This window comes from Halichoerus grypus, chromosome 12, assembly GCF_964656455.1.
Source record: "Halichoerus grypus chromosome 12, mHalGry1.hap1.1, whole genome shotgun sequence".
NCBI classification, from domain to species: Eukaryota; Metazoa; Chordata; class Mammalia; order Carnivora; family Phocidae; genus Halichoerus; species Halichoerus grypus.
The window spans coordinates 34,780,972-34,796,974 of record NC_135723.1 but is presented as its reverse complement, the minus strand read 5'-3'; the positions used below and the strand labels follow the sequence as shown (position 1 = coordinate 34,796,974).

General features: G+C 38.0%; 1 protein-coding gene across 1 annotated transcript in view; it reads right to left on the bottom strand.

Annotated features, from left to right (window-relative positions):
- The window catches only part of PTTG1IP2 (PTTG1IP family member 2), a 120,126-nt gene that overhangs the window by 63,686 nt on the left and 40,437 nt on the right, over positions 1-16,003 (bottom strand). Inside the window, exons 4-6 of the mRNA XM_078059239.1 lie at positions 1,423-1,516; positions 1,213-1,273; positions 12-105 (exon numbers count right to left, since the gene is read on the bottom strand). Of these exons, the coding sequence (XP_077915365.1) occupies positions 12-105; positions 1,213-1,273; positions 1,423-1,516 (249 nt within the window). The remainder of the gene's footprint in view (positions 1-11; positions 106-1,212; positions 1,274-1,422; positions 1,517-16,003) is intronic.

Below are 16,003 nucleotides of genomic sequence, written 5' to 3'. Positions count from 1 at the left end.
AATGAACATACTCCTGCAGGTAATAGTGAAAGATGCAGCAATACCAAATGAGTACTGCAATTAATATTATGATGAGTAGAAGCATCAGGAATCCAAACATGTCAACTGAAATGCATGAAAAGAAATATATTTTAAGTTAATAGAAGAGCAATAATTTCTTATATTTTTATCTTTTCTAGTATCATGCAGTTTGATTCTTAAATACAAATTAACAAGTTATGGAAAAACGGTATAACATACATCATCATATACTCCAGTAAAACTACCATTAATACAACAATCACCAATATTAGAAAAGAATCTGAGCTGCTAAAAGGATGTAGCATTTAATGTCCTTCATCTCCAGATTGGTAAACTATTAGGCCACTGGCTTATTTTTTTCCCTGTATTTTCCCTCTAAACTCATTCCAGGCAGTATCTCAACAGAAAGGAGCAGATCCCTCAGTCTGCCGTTTCTGTAAAGATGCATGCAGATAGCAGGGGGAGGTTTGTTGAGTTAAGGAGCTCCTTATCAAAGAGACAACAAATGCTTGCTGGGAGACCAGAGTTCTAGCATTTACAGATTCCATCGCCCCCACCCCCAGTGTACATCCGTAAAATGAAGCTACAAGGACAGAACATGAAATGGAAACCTGGCTTCCCATTCATACTGAATATATGAACCATTACTTGTTTATAAGCTCTTTGCTACAATCAATTATGATTTAAATATACCTGATAGTACCTGAAAGAACAGGGAATTGAGGGCAAAATTCATGTGGTTTTTTTTTCACTTCAATTAAGAAATAAACATAGATTCTAGATTGGGTTTTCTTATACAGTTAGGGTTCACTAGGAAAGCTTTCATTTCGCCATTTTTGGAAACTTATTATAAGGTTCTAGTACATTTCCCTGCTTTGGTAAGTACCATATAACATACCAAAAAAACACATTACGGATATAAAGATGATTAAAATTTGTTCAGTCCTAGGGAGTCACTGTTCTGAATGGCAACTGTCAGTATAGATTATATTAGTTGAGGAAATGCAAGTTAGAGTAATGTTCCTGGGCATATTTCAATATGTCCTCACCCCAAGGCTAGTGTATAAGAAACTCCTGGAGTTCCTAAAACAACATGAAACACCTCCCTTCACTGGGTAATGGTTATCATTATTAGAGTACATTAGAGCTGAAACTTAAAGTAGTCAACAACTAGTATGGTAAGGTACTCACCAATCAGAATGAATGTTGACCTAGCTTGAACCAACACTGGTTGGAAACAACCAGTATCAGCCTGTATCCAAGGAAACATCAATGAACAGATTTGCTATATTTTTAATAAAGCAAATATAATAATTTATAATCCTCCAAATATAGTGAAATATAGTATTTGCAAGTTAACTGGAAAAAAAGTACATAAAAATTCAAATAAAGACAACTCACCTCTACAGTTTGACCAATATACAGAACTGAATTGACACCCGAAATATGGAAGACACATTTTTTTGCAAGCCCCTTCTTCACTGCACCAAAAACACTATATTTGGAAAGAAAAAAAAAAAAAATGAAAGCAATGTCCTCATGATTTGAGCTGAAGGCAGACACTTAACTGACTGAGCCACCCAGGCATCCCAAGACCATATCTTTTCTTGGCTCTTGTCCCTTTGTTGTCCTGAGTCCCTTATTCCATAGAATTTTGCTAAAGAGCAATCATTCAAGAAATCACATGTACCTGAATCCCTTTCTTAGGCTCTATGTTTAGAGAACTAAACCTGAGACATGAGTTCATAAAGTAGTAATAACAACTACAGGAGATAGGGTTTCTCTCTCTCTCTCTCTCTCCTCTCTCTCACCCCTCAATACTCATTCCCATTCCCCTTGTCTGTAGCACTCACTCCTTCCTCTGGGGATTCCTCTGTTACATGTGGGCTTTGTGGGGCTGTCAATCAGTCATACCTCATGCCCTTCTCCCTTCTGCTCATTGGTGTTGAGATAATCACGTGAAAAATAGGAAAAGTGAATTCTAAGTCCCCTGCTGAAGTAAGCAAAAGGAAGGTACAAAGGTGGAAACCATTGCAGGAGATAAGACTAGAATCTGGAAGAGGAAAAAAAAAATGAGGACAGAGTGGTAAAAATGTCACTTAAATAGAGCCTACCATGTGACGGGCATCATTCTAAGCCCTTTTATATATTAACTCATTTCATCCTTATGATAACCCTGTGAGCTAAGAAAAATTATGTCCACTTTATAGATGAGGACAATAAGGCACAGAACAGTCAAATGACTTACATAAGGTCACACACCTAGTGAATAGAGGAGCTTGGATTCTAACCTAATCAATCTGGTTCTGTGCTGGTAACCAATCCTATAAGACTGATCCCAGACCCCTCCAAATCACTTCCTGCTGAACATCCTGAGACCAGCAGAGATAATGACTCATTCCAAGTAAAGAACCACCCCTTAGTCACTGCCTGAGAGCAGGTGGTATATCTAAGGCCAGCTTTTCTCTCATGTTAACCAAGACCAGAAGTCAAATGGAGTCACTTAGGTTGAATGGGTCCTATCCTCTTGGACTGTTGCTTAAAGACTAGAACTGCAAACTCAAAGCCTAGATTCAGATTATAGCCCAGAGACTTCTCACCTTGGTTAAGAGTTCTCAGCGTTTCTAGGAATCAAATCCATGCCATCCAGCAGGTTTTTATGGGAGATGAATTGCCAGAAAAACCTGTACCTGGGGCGCCTGGGTGGTTCAGTCGTTAAGCGTCTGCCTTCGGCTCAGGTCATGATCCCAGGGTCCTGGGATCGAGCCCCGCATCAGGCTCCCTGCTCTGCGGGGAGCCTGCTTCTCCCTCTCCCACTTCCCCTGCTTGTGTTCTCTCTCTCGCTGTGTCTCTCTCTGTCAAATAAATAAAATCTTAAAAAAAAAAAAAAAAACCTGAACCTGTCAGACAGGACCTTGTGGTTACTCAGTGCTAAGCTGATTCCCAGGCCCCAGTAACCAAGTCCACATCAAGTGAGCTCCTAAAGCAGTGCAGTCCCCAAAGGAGACATTCTCTCCTGCGCCTCTCTCTGACAGAAGCTCAGAGAACAATGGAACAGGGAGTTCCTTCACGGGTTGAGCCTAAGGCAGCCAGATTGGTGACCAATAACTCACTGCTTGGCCAGGGACAGTCAACAGAACATCTGCACATCATGCACACTGCTCTGAGATTCCAGACAGAGCTAGAGGGCAATAACTAACTGACTTTGGGGAAGGACAATTTTAGTTGAGGGTTATTTGTATTATTTGCTAGGAACATTTTTTAAAATGCAGAGATAGGGAAAGTAGGATCTTCACATCCTGAAAAGTCGAAGGGTGAAATACAGTAGACTAAGGTCGTTTTTTTGTTTTTTGTTTTTTGTTTTTACTCTTTTGCTCAGCTCGTGTCACCAGCCTTGTCCTTCTGGTAACCACACCTTCTCTCCTTTGTGGCTGTCATCCTTCAGTTCTAAGTGGTTCTGCAGCTGTCCGTCAGTTTTGCTCCACCATTTCTATCCTACTGGAATCATCCAACCCAGTCAGTGGTAGTCAGGGTAGCCCATCCCTCTGGCCCAGTAACTAGTGCTGGACTGGACAGAAGACCCAAATAAAGCCAATTAGAATTTTCTTTTGGCAAGCCAATTAGACGTTGGGAGGTATCTGTTGGGAGCCAGGTTCTTTCGAGCTATATGGAAAATGTCCACATTTGCCATAGGAGAAAAGGAGGTCAATACATAGAGGGAGGCAGAGCTGAAAGATGAAAAGAGAGGAAATGGGAAAAACATCCTTGGAGATTTAGCTGTGCATGATCCCAAGGCCACCTCTGGACTTCCCACTTTTGTGAGTCAATAAAAATCAGTTTGAGTTGGATTTCTGTTTATTAAATTAGTTTGAGGGGGGCTTCTGTAACATACCACAAAAAAGATTTGACTAACACCTTAACTAAGTCTAAAAAGTCTTCAAAGAGCAGAACTTCACATTATCCAGAGGAACAGCATATTATATTCAACATCCTTAAATTGGTAATGCATAATTTAAGACAATTACATGGATTTTTTTCTTGTAGCTAAGGAAAATGACCCACATAAATACGAAGCCATGCCAACCTGACTCTCAAGAGAGTGACAACTGAGAAGTCAGCTAAAAGACTTTAAAATGATGGTAAATATTGCTCCATGGGAAAGCTAGAGTATTGGTTTAGGGTAGAACTCTGTTCTAATAAGCATATATGGACATAAAAATTGACATTTTTATAAGCAAGTATCATTAAAATGAAAACAAATGCAGAAAGGGGAAGACATACTAATGTTTAGTGGTTTGTTAACATTGTATAAACCAAGCAATATTATACTTAGAAAAATTTTAACTGTTACTGTGCAAAGGGAGATTTTAAAGTAGTGGACATTGGGAAGATCAAAAGAGCATTTACTCATTATTTATGGGCAAATACTAAGTAAAGCAGAGGTTACACAGATATATAAAGCACTGCTTTTGCTTTCTAGAGAGTGACAATTTAATCAGCAGGTGCAATATGTACGCTTTACAAAAACAAAATCGGTGATATCCATGGTTCACTGGCATATCCAGATTTGGATCTATGACCCTATCCACCTCCCCTACTCCAGGCCCTAATACACACACACACACGCACATGCACACGCACCACACACAATTTTTCAGAAAAAATAATATCAAGGTGGGCATCTTTGTGGGATGTGACGAATGGGATTTATAAGCGTATTTTACAAGCATGTGAGTAGTGGTCATTTCTTATGAATTGTGCAGTAGATAAAGTAGTTTGTGGAAGATTCCAAAAAACCCACTGGATTTGCCGTTACTTTATTCCTTTTTGTCCCAAGCAATAATCCATATCAAGATGCAATGAATGAGAAAGATGTGAGTATGGGGAAAACCTAGAATCTACTAAATTGCAAAACCCAGTTTTCTAATTGGCCCTGGCAAAAAAAAAAAAATTACTTATGACATGATTTGTCATTGTAACACTATGATTGAAAACTATCACTCCAAAGATTCAACAGTGACACATAATGATTCTCAACAGCAATGAAAGCCCAGGTGAAACTTAGCACTAAGTTTCTTAGCATGGTTTTTGAAATTTTATTTCTTATGAAGAGAAGATACCAATAAAAAGATGTTTTCCATATGCTGTGTTATGAGCTATGTGTTGGGGGGTAGTATTGTTTTTGGTAAGAATGTTTTCTAACTCTTAAAAGGCTAGCCATATACTATTAAATCACAAGGAAATGTTTCAGATGGAATCTGAGGAAGATTCCCTTACAGTTAGAAAAATAAGCATATAATATACCATTCAAATTAGAATATTTTGGGGAATGAAAAGGAGTCAGTACAATAATTTCACCAAGTCAATGGTGGTGAACCACCATAAAATAGGACAGTCCTAGGCATACCAGGCCATCTCTTCCAGTCCTTTATAGTGCAAGAAGAACTCAAATGTTCTTGGTTGCTTCATGAATTGCCATTTATAAATTTTGGCATTCCCTCTGGGAGGTGGCAGGCATTGTCACCGAAAGTCTGGGAGGTACCAACAGGTACCAGCAGAGGCCATCTTTTTGCAAAAGATAACACCCTAATTCTGTGTTGACCATATGGAATTATCCCTTAGTTCGCTTCTATGAGATACTGGGAATATATTAAAAATGATGCTCAAATAATCCTATGCCCAGAATTGCCAGAATGGCTATGTATATAAATATTTTAAGATAAAATTCTCTACCTTCTTATATTATAGAGTATATTAAATATAATTTAATGACTTCAAATACCTTCTAGTGGCTCAAGTGTTAATTCAAATCAATAGTTATCAAAAACTGTCATGTGCTGGGAAATGTGTGAGGTTGTTAGAGATGCAAAGAGGAATAAAACATGCACTCTGCCCTCAGGGAATTGAGAATGGGAGGAAGGTAAATATGCAAACAATCTGAATGCTATGAGTTACAATCCAAAAATGTACATGTTCAAGATCCAGAACAGAAATACAGGGGAATTGAAGGAAGTATTCTTCTTGCTTTAAGAGGAAGGGAAGAATGCATAAGGATGAGGAAAAATGACAGAAATTTATCAGTTTGGGGAGTAAAGTTTGCCCCTGGAGGCTCTACTTTTGTCTATAAAATTAGAGAAAAACCCGTCTGTTGAGAATGAGGGAATGTGAGATTACATTGGAACATTAAGGATGGCAAAAAAGTTTTGGAATTGCTGCTGTGGGAAATTTGAGGGAATGTTGCTAACCAAAGGCAAGAAATGGGTAGTCTTGGGACTCAGGTGAGATGAGAAACTATGGATTTGTAGTTGCATTAATGCAGACTTTGGTACAATATGCTCCAGCAGCAATAGGCTAATAATGCGTAACAAATGAAAAACAGACCAAAGGACCAATCAGGTCTAGGGAATGCAGATCCAACACAGCTAAAGATGAGAAGGCAAGGACATTAAAGCAGTGGTGATTTCTGCAACCTCCAGTGAAATAAAATAATTTGTATAGGCAAGGATCATCAAGGCTGCTGACATCACAAAATGTTCAACAAACTTATTTGCTTTCTAATGAAAGTCCTCAGCATGAGATATTCCTGCCAAAAAACTAAACTGAAGCTGATCAAGCCTCTATATGTAATCATCAGTTTACAAGAACAAAAAATAGGAAAGAGGAACATGATAGAGCACATTACGGAGCACAGGATAAAGCAAAATCCAGGTTGTGGGAAACGCAATAGAACAAACAATTCAGTTTCTACAACAAATAAGTTACAATAAAGAAAAAAGAGGGAGAAGGAGCATATAGATAAAAAGAGATTTAAGGGATATATCAACCAGTTGCAATGCATGGACTTTGTTCAAATGAACTTCAAAAAAATTATGAAACAACAAGAGAAATGTGGTTATTTCCTGGATGCTTGATGATATTAAGAAGTTAATTTGGGGGCACCTGGGTGGCTCAGTTGTTAAGTGTCTGCCTTCGGCTCAGGTCATGATCCCGGGGTCCTGGGATCGAGCCCTGCATTGGGCTCCCTGCTCGGCGGGAAGCCTGTTTCTCCCTCTCCCACTCCCCCTGCTTGTGTTCCTGCTCTCACTATCTCTCTCTCTCTCTGTCAAATAAATAAATAAAATCTTTTTTAAAAAAGTTGTTAATTTTTAGGTATAATGATGGACTTGTAATATTTTAAAGCAGAGTATCTATTATATATATATATACACATATACATATACACATATATATACATATATATATATATATATACACATACATATACACACATACACACACACACACACATACCCGGAATGCGAGCGAGAGGGAGAGGGGGAGAGAGTGATAAGTATTTGTAAGTAAAATGATACAGTATCAAAATCCTTATTTGTTTCAAAATAATCCATTTTGGCTGGGAGAGGGCATATATGAAAGATGGATCTTGCAGTTATTTGCAAATGACATTACAGATAAAGGGCTGGTATCCAAGATCTATAAAGAACTTCTAAAACTCAACACCCAAAAAACAAATAATCAAGTCAAAAAATGGGCAGAAGACATCAACAGACACTTCTCCAAAGAAGACACATGAATGGCTAAAAGACACATGAAAAAAATGTTCAACATCATAGCCATCAGGGAAATTCAAATCAAAACCACATTGAGATACCACCTTACTCCAGTTAGAATGGCAAAAATTAACAAGGCAGGAAACAACAAATGTTGGAGAGGATGTGGAGAAAGGGGAGCCCTCTTACACTGTTGGTGGGAATGCAAGTTGGTACAGCCACTTTGGAAAACAGTGTGGAGTTTCCTCTAAAGTTAAAAATAGAGCTCCCCTATGACCCAGCAATTACACTACTGGGTATTTATCCCAAAGATACAAATGTAGTGAAAAGAATGGGCACATGCACCCCAATGTTCATAGCAGCAATGTCCACAATAGCTAAACTGTGGAAGGAGCCGAGATGCCCTTCAACAGACGAATGGATAAAGAAGATGTGGTCCATATATACAATGGAATATTACTCAGCCATCAGAAAGGATGAATAACCACCATTTGCAATGACATGAATAGTACTGGAGGGGATTATGCTAAGTGAACTAAATCAAGCAAAGAAAGACAATTATCATATGGTTTCACTTATATGTGGAACATAAGGAATAGTATGGAGGACATTAGGAGAAGGAAGGGAAAAATGAAGGGGGGAAATCAGAGGAGGAGACGAACATGAGAGACTATGGACTCCAGGAAACAAACTGAGGGTTTGGGGGGGGGATGGGTTAGCCCAGTGATGGGTATTAAGGAGGGCACGTATTTCATGGAGCACTGGGTGTTATATGCAAACAATGAATCCTGGAACACTACATCAAAAACTAATGAAGTACTGTATGGTGACTAACATAACAACAACAAAAAAAACGTTAAAAAAAAGATGGATCTTGCAGGTATACAGTTCTATTATACCATTTTCTCTGCTTTTATGTGTTTGAAAATTTCCATTGCAACAAACAAAGAAATGTGGAAGAATATTTCATTCAAGTGAACAGCCATGAGAATTCACAGGAAGGATGCTTGAAGGAATCCATAGGAGAGGGCCAATAAGCTGAAGGAAAAATGAGAGATTAAAGGACTAGAGGGCAGTCTAGCTGACGCCAAAAAGTAAGTACAGTGTAAGGGGAACGAAAATTTAGGAGCCACTGTAGACTGTGCAGGGTTCAGGGTGTGGCCAGGGAAGTGACTTCTTAATGCAGACCTGAGGAAGTCAGGAGCCTGAGGGATCAAGTGTGTCTGGGCCTTTGCCGAGTTTAAAAAGCACATAGGTTAGATGGAGAAGTCCATGAGCCAGGAGCCCAGGTCCTCATTAAATGAAGGACTGGCATGGATGACCATAAGAAGGCGCACAGAATTGTGCATCCAAATCACTATGACAGATACCAGTTACTAGAGTATGCTCTTTTCTAATTAGTGATTTCATGTCTGTCTTTGGTGTTAATTGTCAGTTCTCCAATACTGGTTGAATGGTTTTGTAAGGGTTGCTGCAAAGCTCTCTGTAACACCATACCCCTCAATTCTTATGGCATTTCTACTTTCTTCCAAATCTGAAGTGAAGAACAATGTCAGCTACCTAATCATCAGAGAAGGGAACTTAGCTACATTTTAGTTAAGGAACAATGTGTCATCCTTTCTAGTTTTGGGATAATAGAGTAGCAAGGAAATTTTCACTGCATCTCAAAGGGCTTATCTTTTCCTTGACTTACAAAAAATTCTTCCCAAAGTATAATTCTTTTCAAGCAAAAAAATTTTTTTTGTTTTTAAAGCATAATTTTCTAGAAGGAAGTACATTTACAACTGTAAATTATGTGACTTTATAACATTCCCAAGACAATTTTCTCATATATAAGTTAACTTACTTTCTTATCTTCTGTGCATAATTGACAATTTTTCTTTACAGCACATGCTATAAAAAATTAAGTGCAAAAATGTAAATGCAAAGACCATTTGTTGCTTAATTTTATATAAAAGTGCATTTCATTTAGTCATTCCTGTTTAATGGCATACTCATCTATACCCCAGTGTTTTATTTCATTATTTTCACATATCTAGACACTTTTCCCATTGGTACTATTTAAATCCTAACTCTCTTATTTTCTACTATTGCTGGGAAAAATGTGAAATGGCATTATCCAACTTTGATTAGTCAAGTTAAGTTCTAATAAATAACTTCCAAAAACCAATAAGGAAAAACAAATTGGCAATATCACTATATATTTACAACATCATACTTTAAAAACATCTTTTAGTAATTCCTTTGTTATTCAACATGGTTTTGCTAAGATATTCCTGCCTAATTAGTCCTTAGTGGCAGAGGGAGAGGGACAAGCAGACTCCCCACCGAGTAGGGAGCCCGACGTAGGGCTCAATCCTGGGACCCTGGGATCATGACCTGAGCCAAAGGCAGATGCTTAACCGACTGAGCCACCCAGGCACCCCAGGTCTTTAAATATTAAAAAAAAATTAATTCTTCATTTTGTTGTGCCACAAGTTTTAAAAACTTCTCCCAGATGAGGATTTTCATTCTTCTTGTTTCATAAAAAAATAAACAATATAATTATATTTGAAAGTTCTAGAATAAAAACTATAAGTCTGGAAAAAAAGCATTTTGATGGTTCTTTTTCTTACTCCAACATCTCTGTAAAGTAAGTAGAGCCTGGAATTAATACCCTAGCTTTCATGTGATGCAATAACAATAAAGTCACTTTATTATTTTGGGGACAGAGTTCATAAGCTCTGTGGGAAAGGTCGGGCCTTTCTATTTAATTTCAAATTGTTTGATTGGATACAGATCTGATTTGGCTGGCAAAAGACTTACGAGAGTTTTTCAAATTAAGCCCTATTGAATATTACTTCTCCCTACCCTTTTGGAGCCTCCAAAGGGAAGTTGACTAAAAGGCAAGGTCAATGGGAAAGATTCTACTGCTTCAGCTATGTTGGGGGCAGCCGGCTTCAGGCTTACTTCAGGAGGCAGGAGCAGGGAAACAAAAGGCATGTGACCTAGCCACATGGGCTCTCCAAATTCTACTTGTTTCCCACAGCTGAAGTTTTTACATTGGAATAATGTTAGATTTACAGAAAAATTTCATAGATTATACAGAAAGTTCCTGTATACCTCTCACCTGTTTTCCCCATGGCTAACATCTTACACTATTATGGTACATTTATTAAAACTAAGGAATTGACACCAATACATTACTTTTAACTAAACTCCAGATTTTACTAGGATTTCATTGTTTTTTATACTAATGCACTTTTTCTGTTCCAAGATCCAGGATCCCACATTGCATTTGGTCATAATGTCTCCTTTAGTCTGTGACAGTGTCTCAGTCTTTCCTTGTTTTCCATGACCTTGACAGTTTTGAAGAGTATTGGCCAAATATTTTGTAGGATATCCCTCAATTTGATTTGTCTGTTTCTCTCATGATTAGACTGAAGATATGGGTTTGGGGGAAGAATACTGCAGAGGTGAAGTTGCCACATCACATCATACCACCATGTACATGATATCAACATGGTTTTCATTTACCTTTTTTATATTATATACATTAGAGAAAGTTGAAGATGAAGGGCTGCTGTTAGCACTAGTTGAAGACAGGGCATCTTTGTTTAAACTAGGAAAAGCTGACTCTCTGAAAGAACCAACTAGAAAAATGCAAACCCTTTCTGAGCAGCCACAGCCAGCAATCAATCCAGCTTCATGGGAAATATAAATTGGCCTTCACTCTCAGATTATGTGGAATCCTTATTAAGCAATTTATAAACATAAATGCTTATTTGAAAACAGTTATAACCAATCTTCACAATCCTGAAAGGTGGTTATTATTAACCTCACTTTATTGATGAAGAAACTGACCTCAGAAAAGTCAAATAACACATTGAAGTTCACTTGCTAATAATGACAGAATGTGGGTTTAAGCTGTTTTGACCACCAGAACCTCTCCTTTCTCCTGGGAAATATAACCCATCCTTCCTTGGCAGGACTGCTCCTTCCTCAGCAGTAGACACATGGTACAATTGGTAACTGCCCCCTCCTACACAAACTCCCTGGTCCCAGCCAGGCATGTAAGGCACACCTGAACCAAACGGGGCGAATCCCAGACCACACTGGTCTAGGGAGAGGGAATATGACCAAGTCAGGCCAATGAGAGTCTTCCTCTGACGATTTACAAATGAAAACATGAGGGTTAAGAGGTGGCAGGGAGCCACTTTCTCTTTGTTTGGGAAGTTGAGAGGATGGAGCTTCCAGTGACCATAGAAGCCCTGAGGAGGAAGCTAATAGGAGTGAATGAGGTTGATAAGCAGAGAAAAGGAGAGACAACAAAGGAGAAATAAGGAGATGATGGTGATTCACTCATTTCTGAGGTCCCATACATTTCTTTTGCTTCACTTAAGCAAGACAAATTATGTTTTTCTTACATGTAAAGTCTTGGTTTCTTACACTGCATCTAAAAACATTCCAGTTAGTATAAAGTCCACAGCTTTGTTTCTTTCCACTAAGTCCTGATATTTTCCTTATTTTCATTCCTGATACTTATATTTTTTCCAAAATTAAAACAGGATTATTGTCTTTCTGTAGCTATAAAAATGATACATGTTCAATATAAGAAATATGTACACAGTAAAAACAAACATTGAAATTCCACCATCCAGAAAAACTCTTGATTCTTCATCTTAAGCAAATTATTTCCATAATCTCAACTTAGATTTTGGCATCATTCTGGATGGCTCCAACCATGAAATCTTAAACTCCAATATTCTATTCTCTAACTGGAATCTTCTTTCCTTTCCTCTCTCACTTGCATTTTGACCTCACTCAGAACTTCACTTTCCTTGACTTTGAACTTGTTTGCCCCTCATGGCCTCATTTCCCTCTCTTTTAGCTTGACTCTCATGTCAGTGAATGACCTGATACGGTCCATCTCAGAGGTTTAGACTAAACATTTGTGTAACTACCCAGCAATTTTTCCTATAGTCTTTCCTGCCCTTATTGGAGAACCAGTGAGGACCAGCTAACCTACATGATCATATTTTACATGAAGCAATAGTTTCTTTCTTTCTTTCACTCTATTCCTGAAGAAAGAGGTACTAGCTATTTAAACAGCTAGGTACCAGATTCTTCCCTTACCCCACAGGCCTGATTTTTGTACATCTATATTCTATCTAGTCACTTCCTTCCTCTTAATTATATATTTTTTCACAACTTGTGCGGCATCATTCTCTTCTAGTTCTCCTGGAACATCTCTGGCCACTCTTTTTGAATTTCTTTGACTGGTTCCACTTCCTCTACCAATGTCTAAAATGTTATTCCATAAAGTTCCATCTTTGGTCCTCTTCTCTTCTCCCATGAGGACCACAATTTGAAACACCTAGAGATGCTAGGCATCAAAATATATTATACCAGATATCAAAACAAGAACTTTCTTTTTGATTGGCATTGCAATGAATTAATAAATTAATAATTTAAAAAATAGAACAATTTAATCAGACAAGCTGATTCTAATGTTTACCTGGAAGGGGAATTGTTTTAAGAACAGCTAAGAGGAAAACAAAACAAAACAAAACAATGGGGGGCCAGATCACAAGGCTTTATATATTATAATTCTCTATATTGTAGCCTTATATTTTATATACTTGATCTGTTGATTTCTGATATAGGCATGTAAAGTGATCCCATGTGGATTTAACTTGTCAAATGCTCTTTCTATTTCTATCAACTTTTGCTGCATCTATTTCAAAACTATGTTGTTTGATGAACAAAGCTTCATATGTCATCTTCATGTACTGTGCTATAATATCAGCATGGACTATCACTTCTACTTAAAGATTTTCTTTTACTTAAATTCTATTTTATCCAATATTAAGATTACTATACTTGCTTTCTTTTTCAGTGGCATTTTTGAAAGGTAAATTTTATTCCATCAGTTTATTCTTTGTTCCCTTATTTCCTCTAGTGGTTTTGAAGCCACACCTCCTGTTTCTATTTACATATAAGCTATTATTTAAAAATTTTTGAGATATATATTTTATGTGCCTTATTTTTTCAGTAGGCTCCATGTGGGGCTTGAACTCATGTTCCTGAGATCAAGACCTAAGCTGAGATCAAGAGTCAGATGCATAAATACTGAGCCATCCAGGCACCCCTTATATGCCTCTTTATAATCTTTGCCTAATCAGGATCTACATTCTCTACCTATATAAGGATCCTAATATGCTTTTGCTTTCTTCCTTTTCCTCTCCATACCACTTCCCAGGTAGATATAATCAAGAATTCTAATTACTATTAAATACTTATGAATCATTATTAAATTATTATTATATTTAAGTTGCTGTTGACTTAAAATCGAACATTTAAAATTAACTCTAAGTTTTATTGGTCTCTTTGTTTACTACTCTTTCTTGAATGCTACATTTCCCTTTGGTTCATTTTCATTTTTCTAAATAATATCTTGGAGTATAAATTTCAGAGAGGGTCTTGAGTGATAGCAATTACTCTAAGTATATATAATATAGGAAACTTAGTACTGGGAATTAGGGGTACAGGTGATGGAAGAAACTGAAAAGTCCATGAGGGGAAAGACAGTGAAACCCCACTTCCTCCCAGATATCAGCAGCCCCTAGGCTAGAAGAAGGGGAAGGAGGCAGCTATCAGAGCCCAATATAACATGCATACTTTAGAGTGTAAATGACAAATATTCTTGGTGTGTTCAACATTAGCAGAAATAAATGGGTACTTATGGAAATAAGGAGAAAACCTGGAAGCCTTGCCTCATATTCATATTATTTAGCCTTCAATGTATTTCGTCAGAGAAATCTCCCTTTTTACCTCATTCTGATATCTTTACTTTGAGACTCGTTTCATTGAATCTATTTTTTTTAAGATATTATTTGAGAGGGAATAAGAAAGACAGCATAAAAGCACAAGAGCAAGAGCGCAAGAGCGAGAAGCAGACTCCCTGTTGAGCAGGGAGGCCAGATGTGGGGGCTCGATCCCAGAACCCTGGGATCATGACCTGAGCTGAAGGCAGATGCTTAACCAACTGAGCCACCCAGGTGCCCCTCACTGAATCTATTTCTTATTTGGTGATTCTCTAGCTAAAAGCACTTGTGGGGACATTTGCATTTGTTCCTTGAGTTACGTTTTATTCTAGGGTACATTATCTGTTTTCTACATGCTACCAAACTCCTTAATTTCATTATTTAGTTAGCTATGCAGTGTTTGCATAGTTGCTCTGTTGTCTATTTTCATCTTACTAATGCTTGGATTGTTGGGTTCAGACCTTCTATTTGTGCTGACATGATGTAGGTGACACCTTGACCATCTAAAACTATCCTTGAGATGTTTTTCTGAGAAACTACAGTTTTATGGTATTTTATGTTCTATTCATTCAGTTGTTCTCAGCACCTGACAAAGGGAAAGAACTCAGGTGAGGCCGTGCCAGAGTTTGTTAGAATATCTGGGCTCTACACTCTTTTAAGATTTTGTCATTTTCCTCTGCCAGGATTCTAGCTAATTGGAGGCATTACCCATTTCCATAAAAGGGACTGTAGATCTGCCCCTAAATCGAGTTTGCAGCCCAGGAACTGACCTTTCCATCCATTGTTCAGTTCTTCTTTTTCCCTTTTTTCTCCTCTGTAACAATTTCCTCTGTTATTCTTCAGAACGGTAAAGAATAGGATACCCACTCAATTTGCATCTCTCTAGTTCCAGGAGTATTAATGAAAATTCTTGGAATTTAGTTACTCACTAGTGACTTCTAAAGGGTGATAGTGGTATTTGGAGCATTGTCACGCTGTACTATTCTGTTCTGATGCAGAATCTTTCCTTTATTTTTTCCCTTGGTTGCCAGTGGCTTTTTAGACTATGCCCCTTTGTTGTTTGGTTGCTCCTGGTGAAAGAACATCACTACATGTTAGTGTGGTTTTTTTTTTTTTTTTTTTTTTTAAAGATTTTATTTATTTATTTGAGAGAGAGAGACAGAGAGAGAGCACATGAGAGGGGGGAGGGTCGGGAGGGTCAGAGGGAGAAGCAGACTCCCTGCCGAGCAGGGAGCCGGATGCGGGACTCGATCCAGGGACTCCAGGATCATGACCTGAGCCGAAGGCAGTCGCTTAACCAACTGAGCCACCCAGGCGCCCTAGTGTGGTTTTTTACTCTTTCATTAGATATTGGGGGAAAAGATTCCTAACCCAAAGTTCCAAGTGCAACTATAATTTCATAGGAAATTGCTTACTGAGCTCTCGGATGTAAGTGAATATCAGGGTTAAAAGCTCTGGGGATCAAAGCAACCCCCTTTGTGGTAGGTCTCACTTGTTGTGGGATCATTCACAAAGTCCTGTGGGAAAGGCCTATCAATCTGAGTGCCAGGAAGGATGGAGGTGGGGATCATAGTAGGGGTTAGAATCATTTTCTCAGATTTGGAGCTGAAGGAATGATGTCTAAGA